General features: G+C 35.8%; 1 protein-coding gene across 1 annotated transcript in view; it reads right to left on the bottom strand.

Annotated features, from left to right (window-relative positions):
• The window catches only part of CF2H8orf34 (chromosome F2 C8orf34 homolog), a 402,422-nt gene that overhangs the window by 83,198 nt on the left and 298,994 nt on the right, over positions 1 to 20,230 (bottom strand). Inside the window, 2 exon segments of the mRNA XM_047842390.1 lie at positions 4,369 to 4,445; positions 11,406 to 11,491. Of these exon segments, the coding sequence (XP_047698346.1) occupies positions 4,369 to 4,445; positions 11,406 to 11,491 (163 nt within the window).

Raw genomic sequence — 20,230 nt, 5'->3', positions numbered from 1 at the left:
TGGTACTAATTAACAATCAGACAGGGACTAGAAATGCTGGTAGAACTCTGCCTACCTATGCACTTCATTGGCTGAATAAAGTGTTGTTGACCACAACTAATTCATCTAATTTTTTTTCCAGTAAAAAGAAATTCATTTAGAACAATGTTCTTCTTATCAAAATTCTTTTCCGAATTTGTACATCAGTTGTCTGTGTTACCAGAAGTCTGCATGTGTTTATCTTCATGCCTTCCAATTATAGTTGTTATCAAAAGAGAATCATATTTACATCTAACCCAAACTTACTCTTTTTAAACTTCATATTCACAAGATATAGGGAAAATGTGGTATGTGTTGGGTATTTCAACTTCAGACAATCAAGTCTACACCTTACTACTTGTGAGTGCAAGTAGAAAGAATCAATGAAGAGAAAGAGACAGACACCATCCACTTGTCGCTACATCACTAAACAAAAATTTTTATTTACTAACCAACAAAGCACAATATTAGTCAAGATCAAAAGTAATCAAAGTTTGCCTCTAATCCAGATGATTCCAGAATCACCTGTGTCACTTTTGAATCAAGTCTGTCATAAGAATGTTTTCTGAAACGTGTTATTATTTTGCCTTTCCCTTTCCTTCCAAGTCCCCTGCTAAAATTAAGATCCCGCTTCTTATCATGCTGCAATGGTTTCTCAGACGCCTACAGTAAGTAAGGACCCAAGCAAAACTAGACTTTTATGTTCCAAACTTACTGATCCTTTCCACTCATAAAAATCTACTTGTCATGGGATCGCCTGGGTGGCTTGGTCGGTTAAGCGACCCACTCTTGATTTCGACTCAGATCATGATCTCACAGTTTCGTGAGTTCGAGCCCCATATCAAAGCTCCATGCTCTCAGCTTGGCATTCTGGTTGTCCCTCTCTCCGCTCCTCTCCTGCTCACACTTTCTCTGTCTCTCTCAAAATAAATAAATAAACTAAAAAATATAAATATCATAAAAAATCTACCTGTCATAATCCGGTACCTCAAACTTCTACTTTTTTTTTTTTAATTTTTTTTTTCAACGTTTATTTATTTTTGGGACAGAGAGAGACAGAGCATGAACGGGGGAGGGGCAGAGAGAGAGGGAGACACAGAATCGGAAACAGGCTCCAGGCTCTGAGCCATCAGCCCAGAGCCTGACGCGGGGCTCGAACTCACGGACGGCAAGATCGTGACCTGGCTGAAGTCAGACGCTTAACCGACTGCGCCACCCAGGCGCCCCTCAAACTTCTACTTTTATACTATCTACTTAATCTAATGAATAATTCTACCTTTGATATTGGTGGCTGATAATGGCCTAATTTTCATCTTTTCTATATTTATATGTGCTATTTAATAGTGACCCTAGAGCCTTAGTAACTGTACGGACGCGACAAGTTCCGTGAGAGTTTGAGGCACTAGGAAATAGGAGTCTCAGTTCTGTCTTCTCTGTGTGACATGGGACAAATCACCAGATCTTTTGGAAGCTCGGTATACTCACCTAAAACTTAGAGTACTACTAATTTCACTGAAGGGTTGTCAATCCTACATACATAAGGACTTGCAAAATTCAGAGACGATTGATATTAAGTATGTAAAAATGCTTAACAAAAAATATTGTAGAAATATGTGGTAGCATTATTATTACTACTATCATTGTAGTTAAACATAACTCATCAATAGATAAAGCTCTTCACAAGGAAAATGTACTAAAAATAGAACTTTTAGTACCTCCTGAAAACTTTCCCTACAGGAGTCTTTTCTAAAATTTTTCTTCTACTTTAGGAAATGATGTCTACTTACATAAAATCTTACGGGAATCTGCTCATGATGGGCTAATCGGTATTGACTAATGAATAAGTTAAAGAAGAGATTTACAAAGAAAAAAAAAGTAAGATGTTGAATGTTAAATGCCTTTTTAAATTATCTTTTCATCTTCTCATTAGACTCATATATGTGTTTCATACTTTCAAAACAAAATAGAATTTTTAAGATTGAGAAAGATATAGAAATTGTGAAATTAAAAAATCATTGATATTAAATCTTTATGGATCATTGATCTAAAAAAAATGTCTGTACTCTATTTGTGACCTAAAGGCCATAATCAGAATCTGCAGCTTGGTATTTTCTTCCTAAGAGTCTCTTTTTGCTGGTTCATTTTTAATAAATAGATTTATCTGACACATCTAGCTTTAAACTTCATAACATGTACATATGCTAAGAGACATTTCAGAATGCAAAAGGAGGAGGAGGAAAGGGAAATTTCAAAAAAATGACCTGTTTATTTGGGGGAGGATAAAAATGTAAATCCAAATGTTGCCTTTACCTCATTCAAATATTCACAAAATATTTTAAACACAAGTTAAGCCACTGGGGAAAACAGTTTTCAAGAGTCTTTTACCTACTTATTAATATCCAATGCCCAACATGGAAAGTTAGCAAATAAGACAGCATGTGTTGAAACTACTCTAGATGGATTTCAACATTTGTGGCATGTTTATATTTTTACAGGATGTGACTCAAAATTTGCTTTGAAGTATTTTGCATTTCTTACGGTAATAACGAAAAAAGTTTAGCTTCCTTCCAATTCTCCATTAATATTTAGATAAAGCCACAATTTTCTCTTTGATTTACCAAAAATACAATCTTAAAAAATATTACTTAGGGATTTTGCTTCTAAAGTATCATCTGAATTTTTCTGTAATCCATGTTTTCTTCATAATAAAAGCAGCTGTCAAGTAGAAATTATGTTCAGGGTCCCGATATAAATTTATACATGTATTATTTATATTCGGCATACTTCTCAAAAGAATTAGTTATTTTGACATTAAATAGAATCATAGAATCTTTAAGAATCCAAAGTCTAATAACTGATAAGTGAAAACAAGCTAAATTGGCTTAGAACAAATCTTTGCATTAGGAAAGCACTTTGTGAGCACTGTGAAAAGAAAGCGAAAATCTCTCAGGGTCAGTTTGAAATCACTTGGGTAATAACCCCTTTGGGTTATTAGGCATTAGTAGGCAAGCCAAATACTATGGGACAGGATCTATCTTGATTTTAGAAAGTGATTAGGAAAAGAGTCTAGTGGCATTCTTTTACATATGAGGGAGATACCTGGACTTTGGCAAAATTCACAGATGATTAAAAACTGTTTGCAAACAGTAATGAATGAAACATTGTCACCACCTGAATGGTGACATGCCTTTGTCATCATGAGATTATCCAAATACTCTGAATTTTATAAATGCCAGAAAGTTCCTTTTTAAAAAGTTAATAAAACCCCAGATTATAATCCAAAAATAATATTTGTATCAACTACGTCCCCAGTGATACTTTCTGATGTGGGAACACTATTCGGAACCCTGGGTTTGGTTGTGGCAGAACCAACACTTTACAGTGGAGCTTGGCAAACAGGAATATGCTCAGAGAAAGTATCAGAGGTACTGAAATCTTTGAAAACTACAGTGTAAGAATTTGTTGAAAGAACAGATTGTGTTTTGGCTGAAAAAAAAAGTCTCAGATGAGAGATGCTACTAGCTTTTAATATCTGGAGATCAGTTAAGAGGAAGGAGAGAGGCCTCAGAAGAAACCAATCTTAAGACTCAGATCTCAGACTTTTGCCTCCGGAGCTGTGAGAAAGAAATTTCTGTTGTTTAAGCCTCCCAAGTCTGTGGTGCTTTGTTACAGCTGCCCTAACAGGCTAATGAGGAGAATATTGTAGTGTATAAACCCAGTTTAAATATTAAATTTAAGATGATGCAAGACTTTGATAGCAACTTAAAGTCTTTCCTGAACTTTATATTTGGAATTTACATGCAGATTTTATGTTTTCTGTGTTTATTCTTTTAACACTAAATTTGATTGAAAATCTTAAACCTAATGGTTTTCTCCCAATCTACTCTATTGAAGAGACACAGTGTAGCAAAAACTATCACAAAGACTTCACACCAATAATAGTAAACTTATGTTATATGTAAACATTCAGGATATGCAGAACATTTGATTTTTATCAAGATGTGTATAGTTAAACATAAGGAAGGTTAGCATGGCAGCTCATAATCTTTTAGAATATTCACGTGCACAAACCAGCAGTTAATAAGCAGAACTTAGTTTTTCCTAACTTATTCAAATCTTTTTCCCCAATTGCTGAAAGAGCTAAGTCCAGCCTCACTTGTATACCTGTAATCGAGCTGACCACCTACTGATACAAGCACTCAGCATGACTATGTGGGATATACCAGATGCACATCTGAAGATACTTCTCAATTTAAAGAATATTATTTTCTATTCCTTTTAGATGTTCCTATTGGTAATATACATTAGTTTTAGGAATTTAAAAAAAAGGAAGTAAATGAGTGTACTTACAGGTCCTGTCAATTTAGACGCTTTCTCAAATTCTTCCCCCTCTTCCATTAGTGCTTCTTCAGTCCCTGGTAAAGAATCTATTTTTTACAAAAAGAATGAATATATTATTGTCACATATTGCTTACTAACACTGTGATACATGAACCTATTATGAGAAGGATATTAAAATGACTGAATTGGTTATTGAAAAATTGTAGTGTCTGTGAGCTAGAATAAAGTGTAGAATTTTATTTATTTAGCTTAAAGACAACATACGAAAAATGTTCCGTATTTCTAATTTAGAATGGCACAATGAAATCAAAAATGTATAACAGCTACAGTTATGTTAGAGCGAGCTTTCTTTTGGTGGATGATTCAGCTCATTGTTGGAACTTTTATTTAATGTCCATTTTCTGTCTTATAATTTTATATTTGTTTGTTTTATCTACCAACTATCTTTTCTCCCCTTATTTTTGGCTATATTTAAGCCAAAATATATCGGTGCTATACTTAAGCACAGATTTGCGTTCTCCTTATTAAATGGGATGGCAAATTATGAAAAGTTTGGAGAAAGGCACATACTATTAAATGGTGGTGGGTTTTCCATTTTAAGTATCAAGCGAGAAGTTGTAATTACTTAGCCTGACTCGCCTTGAGGAGTGAGTATTGGCTTTCAAATACACGAATAAAATGATGGCAAGCCTTCCCATATATCTGCTGAGTTAAGTTAATGATAACAAGGAATTCTAAGGGTTATAAATAATTCTGCAATAAGGATAGATATGTGGAGCATTAGAAAGACTTTGTGTTTTAATAACCTTCTATTCAAATTTTAAAAATCAGTTAAGAGGAGGGTATTTTAAATCACTGGAAACTTTTAAAACTGATTTCTTATATTTATTAATATTTGAAAGAGCCATGATTCCCTAAAGACTTTCCTTTAGATTCACATACATATGCAGGCAGATTTTGTCTGCTGCATAAAATGTGCACTCTGGGAAAAAAATCAGAGCATTAAATCCTTCAAACCCTTAACGGTCACCTAAGACCAGGGAGACCATGGAAAGCTTAGCACAAATCCATAATCATAGCTTTTGAACCATGGAGCTCTGTCTCCAATAATTCAGAGTTTTAGGTTCAAGAAGAAAAATTACTAAATCCCAATGCACATAGTTTATCTAGATGTAAATGTAGATTTCATTTTAGAAAACATAATTCTTTCCAACATAAAACTAACTTTGGAAGAATGACATATTTTCTCCAGTTGTAGATGAATTTTAAAATGTTATCTACTGCCCTTCCAAACAGAACAATGACATAAAAAGGAAGCAAATTTTTGTTGATAAAATCAACATAGGTGATGAGAATTACACCAAGTTCAAAAATATTAATTCATTTATGATGAGTACTTGAACCTCTATCTACTAAAACCCAGTTGTAAGGGTGACAGTAGGTAGATTATTTAAATTAGAATGTATAAATTAGCATAATTTAAGTCCTGCAAAGATGAATTATATTCTACATAAGTGTGAGAGCAAATAATAGTGTAATTTTGGTATTCACTCACTAATTTTTGTTTCACTTATGTGTTGAAATTATTATGTAAGTAGAATATTGACTTAGTAAATAATATTAAAATGTTCTATTCAATATTACAAAGCAAATTATTTCATATACAGAAAAAGAAAACCAACCCTCTTGTGAATTTGTTTATTTTTAAATTTAGAAGTACCACACTATAAGTGAGTTCTCAAGTTCTTCTCAGTGAGTTAATTTTAAAGAGTATTGTCATTCTGTTTGATTTTTGATGCATGTATGTACTAATCAATTCATTCATCCACTTATTTGTGTATTTGTATATTCATTTAAATTCAATAAATACCTCTGTGCCAGGTATTCAACTTCATGCTTTCAAAACAAGTTGAGCAAGATAATTTTCTATGACTATCTCTCTCAGAATATATTTGAATACCTTTACAGTATTAATTTTTTAAAGAGAAATTAGTATTTATAAAGGGAAGGTAGTGGTAGCTTTCTTTGGTTTTACATTCTGTTCTGTTCTTGTTTTGGTTGAATTCTTCCTGGTTATTGGTGCCATATCCAGTGAGATCTACAATATAGAGAGGTCCATTCAACTTAGTGCAGAGGAACAATTATGAAGTGCTACCACAATATTTGCAAATTTATATATCTGACCATATTAAACAGTATTGAGTCGAAAGGACCCTTGTAAATAGTCCAAATCCAGTGCCAAAATATCAGTCTAATATACCAGTAGGGACAATAGACATCATGAAAATAAAATCTTAGCATTTAATGCATGGAGGAGCACACTCTATTTTTTAAGTGTCTGAGCTCACTGCTTATTAGCAATAATTGGTGGGTACATATGTGCAAGCTTTTTTGCTCTGTCTGCTCCAGAACAACTTCTGTATAAAAGTATACTTACTTACTTACTTACTTATAAAGTATAAATGATTTTCAAAATACAAACAATGAACTTTGAGCTTTTTTCAATCACATGGAGGGGAAAATGAGTACCTAAGTTTCTCAATATTAGAGAGTTTGTCTTGTCTTTTCATTTCAGAGAAGAAGAAGCCAAAGCATAGGAAGATAAAGTAATTTTTTTCAAAATCTAAGAGTATCTGGCAGCACTCAGAATAGAAGCTTAGCCAGTGTGGTTGACTGGGCATGCAGGCAGGAACCTCGAAATCTGTAGAGTTTATCACAATGTTTAGGTATGTCCATCTTCTTCCTCTCATTATTTTTACTCTTCCTGTTTTATGTCACAACAGGTTTTTTATGCAGAAAGTTATACCTACACATAAAAATATGTATGTTTACTGACCCAAGCTCAATTTGGATGTACAGTTCACATAAAATCACATCAGCACATTTGGATAATGCCAAAAATATTTAATAACTGAATCTAATGATCTAACTTAATTGGAAAAGAGTGTACTGAATCAGAAACTTATATTTTGTCATTTGCTGATTAGGTCTACGAATATTTGAATGTGAAAAATTCAGGGTGTAAGAAATTCAAGAAAGGAACTTAATGAATATTTTTCCTCCAGTGGATGCAAATAGGTATAATCAACAACATATTAGTGATGATGCATCGTTAAATTTTCCAAAAAAAATTAAATCCCTACAATACTCAGTTATTATGCAAATGTGATTGTGGAAGGATATATATCTCCTTGGCGGATTAGTGGATTTCAGTGGTTTTGATAAAATTAAAACCAGTAATTAAGTAATATCTGTTTTGTGTCTAGTTTTATATCAGGCATAATGGGGAACATAAGAGGACCTCAAGAAGCATATAATCCAATCGAGTGAGAAGAAAACACAGGAAGTAATTAAAAAACTATTAAGGAAAAAGGAAACAAACAAACAAACAAACAAACAAACAACATTGGTGGGGGCTAGTCACCAGGGAGACTTGACATGATCTTAGAACATAGGATCTGAATAGGCAGAGGGAAGGAGAAAGAACTTACTATGAATCAGGAAAGAATGGCTTACGTAAAGGTACACATGCAAGACTACCAGTGAGAAGAAGCCAGACACTCCAAAAGCTACAGTGTCACCAAATGGCCAGCCTGGGTCCTCCATGTTCCTAGTACCACCACATTGTTCAACTTTCACTGTCAGTGTTAAAGGTCTATCATGGTAGTGTGTAATCTCATCAGTACTGCAAGAGATTTAGATATATAGAAACTATTATCATTTCCTGTATTGTGCTACCTTCACATTGGTTTATGTTCCACAATACTTTGTTTTTTGGTTTTTTTTGTGTTTTTTTTTTAATTTTTTTAATGTTTATTTATTTTTGAGACAGAGAGAGACAAAGCATGAACAGGGGAGGGTCAGAGAGAGACACACACACAGAATCTGAAACAGGCTCCAGGCTCTGAGCTGTCAGCACAGAGCCTGATGTGGGGCTCGAACCCATGCACCGTGAGATCACGACCTGAGCTGAGGTCGGATGCTCAACCAACTGAGCCACCCAGGTGCCCCTGTTTTTTTTTGTTTTTTAATGTTTAATGTTGTTAATATTTGACATGTAAAAAAGTATATACAGTTGACCTTTGAACAACATGAGTTTCAACTGTATGGGTCCCCTTGCACAGGATTTCTTTCAATAAATACAGTGCGGTACCATAAATGTATTTTTCTTATGATTTTCTTAACATTTTCTTTTCTCTAGCTTACTTTACTATAAGAATATAGTATATAATACATACAACGTATAAAATATGTGTTAACTGTTTATATTATCAGTAAGACTTCTGATCAGCAGCAGTCTATTAGCAATTAAGTTTTTAGGGACTCAAAAGTTATATTCAGATTTTTGCCTGTTCAGGGGATCAGCACCCCAAATCCCCACATTGTTCAAGGGCCAATTGTATACAATATATATGTAGATTATATATATATATATATATGTATGTATATATATGTATATATATGTGTGTGTGTATATATATACAGTATATTTAGGTTACAAAGCACAGTGATAAACACCTCAAACCCACCTCCTAACTTAAGAATTAGAACATTTCCAGCAACCTACATATACCTGTGAGCACCTTCCTTATCCCATCTCCTTGTTTCCCTTATCCCTTGAGGACATCCATCATCTTGAGTCTTTAATTCCCTTCTTTAAATATAGTTTTATCACTTATATATATTTTCCTAAAGAAGATATTATTTAGATTTGCTAGTTTTGAGCTTTACAAAAATGGCATTCTATGACTTACTTTTGTTCAATCAATATTATGCTTTTAAGACTTGTTCAATTGTGAGCTGTGACTTCCCCATACTGAATTGGAAGACCCACTGTCATTTTCAGATCAGTTGCTTTAAATCAGATATGGTGAGAGTATTTACATCATCGAAAGCATCAATCTCTACAAATCAGGGCTTTCTTTCCAAAGAAAGCTGTGTTAACATTACCAGCACACTTCTGATTTCATTCATCCTATGTGTGTACTTGAAACGCAGTTTCCTATAATGCAATAAGTCCACAGTGTATCCATTTTCCTGTCCACCAGCATATCAACAAAGTTTGTTCACATTTTATGGTACAGGAGACTTGTTTCCCAAGGATATTCACCCAGAAGTAGAGTTTCTGAGTTTTAGAGTATATGAATATTCAAGATTTTAAAATAATGGAAAACTGTTTCCAAAATTGTTTATACCCCACCTATAGTGTATGAGTTTCCTTTGATCTCTGTCTTCACCAGCACTTGCCTTTGCCAGATTTCCTAATTAACATCAAGCCAAAGATTGTAAAACAGCATCCTTCTATGGTCTTAATTTGCCTTTCCTTGATTACTAAAGTAGTCAAGCATTTTTCATGTGCTCATTGGCAATTTGTGTTTCCCCTTCTGTGAAATATCTATTCGTATCTGTTGCTTATTTTTCTATTGGTTTGTTGATCTTTATTAAATTGTACATTGTTTATGTATTCTAAATATTAATCTTTAATCAGTGACAAAATGTTGTAAGTGTATTTTGCTATTTTATGGCTTATCAATTTACTTATTTCTGACATCTCTTGATGAACAGGAGTTCTTAACACTCTGTAGTTGAATTAAAATACTGTTTTTAATGTTAAGGGATTTTTTCCCACCTTATTCTTTTTTTTTTTAATATGAAATTTATTGCCAAATTGGTTTCCATACAACACCCAGTGCTCATCCCAACAGGTGCCTTCCTCAGTACCCAGCACCCACCCTCCCATCCCTCCCACTCCCCATCAATCCTCAGTTTGTTCTCAGTTTTTAAGAGTCTCTTATGCTTTGGCTCCCTCCCTCTCTAACCTTTTTTTTTTCCTTCCCCTCCCCCATGGTCTTCTGTTAAGTTTCTCAGGATCCACATAAGAGTGAAAACATATGGTATCTGTCTTTCTCTGTATGACTTATTTCACTTAGCATCACACTCTTCAGTTCCATCCACGTTGCTACAAAGGGCCATATTTCGTTCTTTCTCATTGCCATGTAGTACTCCATTGTGTATATAAACCACAACTTCTTTATCCATTCACCAGTTGATGGACATTTAGGCTCTTTCCATAATCTGGCTATTGTTGAAAGTGCTGCTATAAACATTGGGGTACAAGTGCCCCTATGCATCAGCACTCCTGTATCCCGTGTTTTCCCATTTTCTTTAATATGTCCTTCTCTATCCAAATGTAAGGAAAATATTTTTCTATAGTTTCTTTTCTAACTAGCCCAACTGGATTTAACAACTGCATCTAGTTAGAATACTGAATAATGATGCAGTGATTTATCTTAGACGTCATTGTCGTGGCATTACATCTACTTATTTACTTATTCAGGCAACATTTTGAAGTGCCCTGACATGATCTTAATATCCTGTGTGAAGGAGTTTGAATTTTGTCCCATAGAAAATAGAATGAAATAAGCATCTTCATATTTAGAAAGCTAATGAACTAAAAAGAGATAAGATAGTACACGGAGTGCCTATTTACAGGTTTGTTACCCTTGGCAGAGGAAGAGGACGAAAACACAGACTAGGCAGTGTCAGGGGAAATGAGGAGGAGGCTGGCTTGGAGGGGGAATTCTGAGGTAACACTGACATGATTCGAGGCCAACTTAATATAGGGCTGAGACAGAGGGAGGAAAACCAAGTATGATGTTGACATTCTGGCGGGCAAGGCTGAAGGGTTCAATGATGTGAAAATGAGAATAAGCAATGTACATTACAAAAGCAAGCTGAAATTAGGGACAAAATTTGGCGAGTAGCCAACATATAGTTGACCTGTTTGTACCTAAAACAGGCACAGACATTAAGAGGCTGCTCCTCAGGATCCACACATCCTGCTTCCTTTCTCCTTTGCCCTTAACCTCCTGACGCACACAGCCTGAGGGAATGGTGGACATGTGAATGGCCATTACCATGATTTGGTGTGGGGTGAGATCTTTGGTTTTAGCTTCTTTCTGTCTTTCTTTCTTTCTTTCTTTCTTTCTTCCTAATCTTCAAGTGCCACTAAAGTTACAGTAAATATTGTTGGATTTAAAACTTACCCAAAGAATCTGGGACTATTTCATCTGGAGAAAGAAGTACTTGTGACGTCTCTTCTGTCCTTTCTGCCAGGTTATCTCCTTGAAGCCTAAATAATTAAAAATGGTCATTGAAACCTCAAATAGTGTTGAATTGTGAAATGTGAACTATATACTACGAGGACATCGCTTCTAAACTTAAAATCAGACTTGCTTCCTCACAAGGGAATTAAAGTTTTACTAAAGCATTTGTCATATAGTGTTTTTGCTTTTCTAACCTTTAAGGATAAGTCTTTCATCATCTTTTCTCCTATGTTCATGGCAAGATTAGTGTAGGCAGAATCTGCTTTTTTTCTCAGCCTCACTGGAGGAAGGTTTGTAAGCAAATGTTTCCACTGAAACTACAACGGGGAAGTGAGTGGAAGAAGAGCAAGAGTCCCACACAGAGTACTCTCCTGGCTTCTGGGTCCAGGGGCAGAAGAGGGTTTCTACATAGTGGCTTATCAAACACAGTCCTCCACATTAACCAAACTTGAGCTTAAAGGCCTGCACATCAAGGTAAGTCTCAACACTGGCAGTGAAGATTCCTAATATGTATGACTGCCCGGGGTTCTCCAAGACGCTGGGTCTTCAGGAAGGGAAGACCCATGGATACTTTCAGGGCAAAATATTTCTGAGCTTCTGTATGCACCTTGCTATAGTGAGACTAGCAATACCTAAGTCAAACAGTCTGGATTTATATTATACTATGAAACCACTCTATCAGAAGAGTGGTTATCCATCATTGTTGGAACTCTGTCCTAAGAATAAGGTCTGCTAATGTTGGAGGACAATATATCAAATAATCCAGAGATTGGAAGTTTCTATCAGTGCCTTATTTTTTATTGCATTGAGCTACAGGCAAGTGCCCTCACGGGAGACTATTAATAAAGGCATAACAAATAACATTACTATTTTTAAAAATACAAACTTAAGTACAATTCACACCTGCACCATGCTCAAAAGTTCAACTTTTCAACTATTTTACATCTTTGCTTTTATATACCACAGTGGAATCACAAAATAATTTGCATTTTACTTTTGCAATTTAAAGCATATATGTATGACTCTTTATCTTTTGTGTAATTATAAATATTATAAATTATATTTTCATTTTTATTCAGTATTAAATTTTGTACATTTTTGTATATAGTACACATTAATACTCACATATTACCTTTTATACACAAAACCATATTTACTGTATTACATAAGCTAATTAAAGAATTATCAAGGGTAATTTCCTGAGAGTCATAACACTTTTTGATCAAATATATGTGAATTTATATTTTTTGATTGACTTGACTTTGAATGAAGGTTTTAAATTTTACTTTGAAAGAGCAGCATCACTTTTAAATGAATGATTTAACTACATGTCAATTCTGCCCAATTATTTCTTCTTATTTTGTTTATTTCCAATATTAGAGTAAATACTAATCTACAATATCAAATATTCTTTTCTGCATTTTCTTTATCTAGCACCATTTCATCAAAGTTTCAAAGAGAGAAAGTATGTAGAAACAAGTGATATGAAAGGTATAAGTAAAATTTATCATTCAAAATTGGCAATGAACGTCAACACATCTAGGTATCTCGATTTCGGTATCTCAAAAAACCTAAATGGAAAATAAACATCTAACAAAGGCAGAAAGAAGCAAAACATAAAAACTAAGTTGTAATTTTTTTTTGCTTATTGAAAGCTTCCATAAAAATATTTAGTATTTATTAACATACTCCGTAATAAGCCTAATGTTGTAGAGATGTAAATAAATTACAAATGACCCTGATTTCACAGACTTCAATTTAGCTGAGTCGAAAAGATAAATGGCCATGCAAACAACCCAACAAACTGGGTGGCCTTGGAGCTGGCTCATCTTTGTCCAAACACTGCCCTCCAGATACCTTAAGAGGTGGATTTACCGTGATTTGGCAGCAATTGCATTGTGGAATGCTTCACAGCCCTGCTATCCTTGAGCGCTCTGCCAATGTTTCCCGAGCTGTAATCCACACAGCACTACTTCTGTAAGAGGTTAATAGGCACTATGCAAACAAGGGTTATGTGAGCAAGTCCGGGAAATACAGTCTTAATAAAAGTTCAATCTGTTTTTTCTTTACACTACAAGAGTTTTACTTAGACTCCCAAGTCTTTTCTCTGCTTTCTAAAACCTTTTCCATATGAAACACTCTTCTGCATTCTCAGTCCCTAAACAAAATGCTTCCTGCTCCTTCTTGACATCATCAAAACCCTTTTGTCTTCTCAGAACATTACATCCCTTTTTTCCTCTAAGACCATGACAGCGCCTCCTCTCCAAAGGAAGCTGCCTAATCCCTTGACCTCAGATAACACAGAATTTGAAATATTAACCTTCCTTCTTTCTCCCTGTAAAGACTTTGCTCAGACCCAAACTTTTCTTCTTCAACTCAAGTCACTATTATCTTGAATGCTTTTCATGTTCTTGTGTGTCTACCCACTAATTTCAAATCCCTTATTTCAAATCTGGAGATCTTTCCTTCTACTTCACCTTCCCTAGCCCAAGGACAGACAACCCCAAATTGGTCCGTATCAGCAATATTTAAATCCAATGTTCTGTTTTCTAACGACAAACTCGCCTCTTTTAGGCTCTTTTACAAACTTGCTATCCTTCACACTTTCTCTTCAATCAAATACAGGTCTCCAGTTTCTATTTTCTCTGAGGTATCTGGCCTCTCCTGACTCCAGTTCTGCGCTACGCAGCTGGGACTTGTGGTCCTCAGTTCCCATGAACCTACATCCTCCTGTCATTACTGACCAACCAGACCCTAATTTTGTATTAATCCATCATTTTCCTACACATGTGCACCTGGGGCAATGCTGGAGAAAATCGGACACTCTAAAATTGGTGAGTTATAAGCCAATGGTCCCCAACTTTAAACTTGGTCTTCCATTCCTTTCAAAATCTGTACAAAACTATAACCTCTTTTTTAGGTCACCTAGAAAAACTGTATGTTAAGGAATAAAGATCTGCTACTCTCCCTCACACAGCACCTACAGAATTACCTTCACCCCAACCAGTATTTACCACTTTGCCAATTCACAAAGGGTGAGGGGCTCTCTCTCTTGTGTAAGGCTTAGACCATCCACTTAGACTGGTGATTTGAATCCCATCAACTCATCTCTCTCTTGGACCTTAATTTATTTTATCCACTACAATTGATTCTGTTCATCTCCACTGTTCATTTCCCACAGCATAGAAGCAAGCTCATTTGTCTTTCAGCCTTAAAAAAACAAACAAACACAAAACAAAATCCCTCCCATAGTTATCCCAAACATTTAACAGCTGCTTTTTCTTGGTCATCCTTCTTTGAGCCAACCTCCCTAAATATTCTTCATTCAGCGTCTTTGCTTCCACTGTTTTCATTCATCCCTCAACTTATTTTAATTTGGTTTGTGTCTCTACCATTCTGAAATGAAATGACTCTCTAACCTTCTAATTGTCATATAAAACAGGAGCTTTTCACACCTTGTTTTTATTTAACTTTCAACTGTACTTTGTATGAACACTCTTTTCCCACTCTTTTTTACACCACCTCCCTGAATCAGCTCGTCTACTCATGGTTTTAGCCACAGAGAGATCGCTATTTTTCAAATCTTTATCTAGAATCCTCAGCTCAAATTTTTGTAAGGACATTTTACTTGGATGCACCATGAGCATCTCAAAAGCAACATATCCAAAAGCAAACTACTTTTCATCATCACCCTGTTTTGCATCCCACGTGGCTAATCAGTTGCAGTGTTGCTAATTACACCTCCTAAGGAGATGTCCTGAATCCATCGCTTCTTTATACATTACTATAATATTGTTGCTTATTTTGATTTCCCTAGATTATTATATCATGTCCTCACAGATAGTCATACTTAGAAACTGGCCCTCCAAAAATACATTTTCCATATGGCTACCAGCATACTCAAAACAAATCCAACCATATTACTCTAATGATTTAAGTATTTTAGTGCAAGAGATCTTAACATTAGTATTTTTAGAGGGTTTGTGGGCAGGTTTTATGAGAATCACAATAATTCACGAGAAATGGAATGAAAAGTTTTTGGCAGATGTGCTCTTTTTGGACAGGGGGACAATAACTTCAACCAGATTTTCAAAATAATCCTTGGCTCAAAAAAGTTTAAGAACTACCATTTTTACTGGATTTTCATCACCTGCAAGATGAGTTATGGCTTCCTTATCAAGTCATTTGAGTTTCTCTATCACACAACTCCTACCTATCTCTGCAAATTCTTCTTTTGTTTTATACTCCATAAACACCACTGCTTTTACTTTTTTGCAGATGTTTTTATTAAGTCTCTGTGTTATTATATAATTATCTCTGATGTGACTTACTGTCCCCCATTTTACTTTTGGCTTAATCCTACTTTTTCATTCTAGATTCTTATCTTTTCAGAAGCTTTTCTTCCAGAAGTCTTAGCACCTATGCACATCTTTACCATGGCTTTTTCTTTACTATATCTTAATTGTCTGTTCAGATGTCTGTTTGTCAATAAATTCCAAGTCTTACAGGCAGGAATTTTATTTCCCTGTCCCTAAAACCTAGCTTAGGTTGAACTTGATACATTGTAAGCTCTAAAAGATATTTCTTAACTAGTGATTAGTTCACCTTGGAGATAATGACAGGAAGATAGAGCTCACCCTATATATATATGAGGAATTTTCTACAGAATATGATAATAGAGTTATATTTTCTTGAAAAGAGGTAAAAATATCCTGTGTATATTTAGGGTTAAGCAGCTCCTAGCCTAGTTAACCCTAATGCAGAGCATGAGACAGAGGCTTATGTGCAAGTGTTTGTATGATCTGGGCGGCAGGACTGAAGGACATGGGAGTAAAACACAAAAGGAGAGAAAGCCAATATAAGGATGGGTTATTGAGCCAGCCCCTGTATAGGCAGCTTCTGCATAATCCCACAAGAATTCTGAGGATTCTTATGAAATGTGTCCATTTGAAGTATGAAAGGGTAAAGAATTTATCCATAGGTTCCTGGTCAAGGGTGGTCTATGAGCTTTGATAACCCTGAACTTTTAAACTGCACATAACTTGGTTGTGAGTGATCCTCACTGGCCATCCCAAGGCAGGAAATAAGACATAAAAGATACTAGCGAAAATGAGATGCTGAGGGTTACACCTGCACAAAGCTGGCTGCCACAATTAGAAACATGTGCAGATATAGTTGCTAATAAGAGGTATTTGAAATGGCATACAAGTGGGGCAGATAACGACAGTAAATGTGTTTGGGTTTAAGATAAATCAACCAGATTTAATTTTATATTGACCACTGAGACCTGACTGAAGGAAAGGCTATTATAAATATAAGTAAACTCTTTCTCCAAGTTTGTGAGTCAACAATCAGCTTCCATTGAGTCAGTCTTAGCAGTGAACTAAGCCATGAAAAAGAGCGTCCTCAGAGACTGTTGTAATGCCTATCACAGAGCCTATCATGGTACCACATGTATATGATCAATAGATATTTGTTAAGTATATGTTATCAAAAAGTTCCTGGGTCTTGGGGCGCCTGGGTGGCGCAGTCGGTTAAGCTCCGACTTCAGCCAGGTCACGATCTCACGGTCCAGGAGTTCGAGCCCCGCGTCAGGCTCTGGACTGATGGCTCAGAGCCTGGAGCCTGCTTCCGATTCTGTGTCTCCCTCTCTCTCTGCCCCTCCCCCGTTCATGCTGTGTCTCTCTCTGTCTCAAAAATAAATAAACGTTAAAAAAAAATTTTTTTTTAAAAAGTTCCTGGGTCTTATAAGGTAGGCTTAAGAACAATGTACCAGTCAATAGAAAGAAGATTGAAGCTCATTCAGGAGATTGGTAGGTACAGTACTGGTTCAAATTTTGCCTGTTTGGGGATGTTTTGAGATTTGGCTGATCCCAATGTCTAATTCTATAAGAAGAAGCAAGGAAACCAAAAATGGGGCCAAGTAGCAGTCCAGTCCCAGTCCAAAATGGTCAGTAGAAACATACTCCTCCCAGCCATTTCCATTCAGATGAGGAAGTTTTGAACAGTGTAAGCAGTGGGAGAAGAGAGATGATTAGTGCCACTTCTTTTTTATACTTAAAAAAATCCAAAACACTCAAAAAGGAGACATATTTTCCTTTCCTTTAAATCTCTGGTATTGTCAATCCGATTGAACTATGTGATGTGAGGAGAGAAGATTCAAATAAGTGAATTCTTACTTTTTCATTTTGGCCTTGAAGACATTCAAATTCATGAGCACTCATCCTTCTGTTTTTATTTTATCATGCAACATATTATGCATTTTAATCTTTCCTGAATACTTTCTGGAAGAAAGCAGTATCTAACTAGAATGGACACTTATTAAATGTTTCTTTGAACCAAATTGAATACACTATGGTATGCATGATATTAAGTGCCAAGCTAACAGTTCTGGCCTGTATATATAGTTCAGAGGAAATGATAAAAAAAAAATCAGGATTAACTGAAGAAACATTAACGGAATAGGTGGTACTTGAACTGAGCTTTGAAAAAGCAAAAGTTTGATTAGGTAAAGAGAGAGGGAGAGAGAGAGAGAGAGAGAGAGAGAGAGAGAGAGAGAGAGAAATGTTCCAGATAAAGAGCAGCGAGATAATAGACTATATTTACTTTGGAAAAAGAAGGGCCTTTCAGGGATGGGAAGGAAGGTAATAAAGTAAATAATGACAGAGAGAGAACACCAAGTATAAAAACAACTGACTGATTGCTTCAGTGAGAGAAGTATTTTGAGAGCAACAAACAGCACATCTAGGTTATAAAATGGATTCATATGAGATCTTGCACACCAAACAGGAGAAATTAGACAACATAGTAGGAAACCTTTGAAAGTTTTGATTATATGCCTAATATGACCAAAGCTGCACTGACAAAATAATATTCATCTTTGGACTGGTGAAATCTAAAAGACCATTTGGGAAATGTTTGCAATAATCCCAAAGCAGAAGATCAACAGCATGAAGTAAGGAGGGTCTATGAGAGTGCCAGGTACTCGGGGGGGGGGGGGGGGGGAAGCAGCAAACATGGCCAACCAAATTCCCATCCTCAGGAAGCTTTCATTCTACTGACTAAAGATGATGGATAAACAAGTGAAATACACAGAATCAAATGTTGGTAAGAAATCTGGTTCAAAATGGGGGATGTAAAAGTAAAGCCAGAAAAGAAAAAAAAAAAAAGTAAAGCCAGGAAGGCATGTAGAGAAGGTCTGGAGAAAGAGTACTATACAATTTTATATTGTGTGTCAAGGAAAGGAAAGGCCTCACTTGTGAGTAATATTTGACCCAAAATTTGAAGAGGTCAGGGAGTAAGCAAATAGATGTCTGGGAAAGAGCATCACAGGGAGAGGAAATAGTACACACAAATGTCCTGAGGCCAAGGACTGAAGCAGAGTGAAGGAGGAGGGGATTAGGAGGATATGTTGACAGAGGGGAATAGCTGGAGCTGGATGGAGTAGGACTTTCTACTCTGTCATCTAGAACGTTGATGCTGAAATATCTAGTCCTCTTCCATGATGAAAATGAAAGCCAGTGGGAATCAGAGTGATGTGATCAGACGTACACTTTGAGAAGGATGTGCTCGGTTGAGCATAGACTGTAGGGGAGAAGCATGAAAGCAGAGAAATTCTTGAGAAGCCTATTCCACCAATTTTGTTGAGAGTTGAGCTTCCCCAAGGGCGGCAATAGTGGAGATGGTAAGAAGTGGACTGATTGTGGATAAATTCTATAGCTGGAGCCAATGGAGTACATGATAAATTAGAGGGGTGTGTGTGTGTGTGTGTGTGTGTCAGAGAGAGAAAGCAAGAGAGAAAGAGTGAGGGAAAGAGAGAGAAGTATAAACAATGTCATTTTTCTGTCCTCAGCAACTGAAATCATCATGTCACCATTTGCTGAGTTAAGGAAAACTGAGGGGAAAGCAAACTTGGTGGGGATTAAGTGGAATTTCATCGGGGACATGGTAAGTTTAAAATGCATTTTAGACACGGAGATAGAGGTGTAGAGAGGTGGCTGGATATCCATGTGGAGATGCTGAAAAGACTGGATGGAGCTGTGGAGTGAGGCTTGCCCTTTCTGGATTCTAAAACCTCTACAGAGAACTTCAGACTATGATATACTGCTAGTTAGGGCAGCTGTTTTGAAGAATAAGATATTCAGTTTCACTAGAAAATAAATAACATATCATAATAAATGTCAATTGGAGCAAGTGAACCACAATAAACAGTTTTAGTTTTAAAAACTTTTGAACCATTTTCTTTAAACGGCTAGAAATTAACTTATCTTCCCCTTCCAAAGTCTGCTTTTAATTCACAAAGCCTCTTTCATAATATCAGTCATTGAGTTATTTCTAAGTCTCCTTGTGAGTGTTAATACTCCGTTTTAGGATACCAGTATGTTTCTCCAGGATTATTTTTTGAGAAAAATTCTAACAACTTATTGTCACTCACTCAATTTTGAAGTCTTAAAAAAGCCAAAATTGTCATCAACACCAAAAATTTATTGGAGAGCTTCAAAGACAAAGCTCTCCACTGAGCCCTGAGCCCGCAATCTGGCATAAGACCTGCATGGTATTTGCATGATCTAAATCCTTTGCAAGCAAGCTTTCCTGAAGTCAGAGATCAGGCCTGAGACTGCTGACACTATGGGGACACTATGGCGTATCCATTTATATTTGTGCCCCTTCGAAATAGCTATGTAATTTAAATGGCATTTATCTGAATTCACTAAACACTTATTTTAATTCTTTTCCTATCCTAGAGTGGCTGCTCTATGGAACTT

This window comes from Prionailurus viverrinus, chromosome F2 (genome assembly GCF_022837055.1).
Source record: "Prionailurus viverrinus isolate Anna chromosome F2, UM_Priviv_1.0, whole genome shotgun sequence".
NCBI lineage: Eukaryota > Metazoa > Chordata > Mammalia > Carnivora > Felidae > Prionailurus > Prionailurus viverrinus.
Note: the sequence above shows the minus strand (reverse complement) of the source record. Positions and strands in the feature narration are given on the sequence as shown.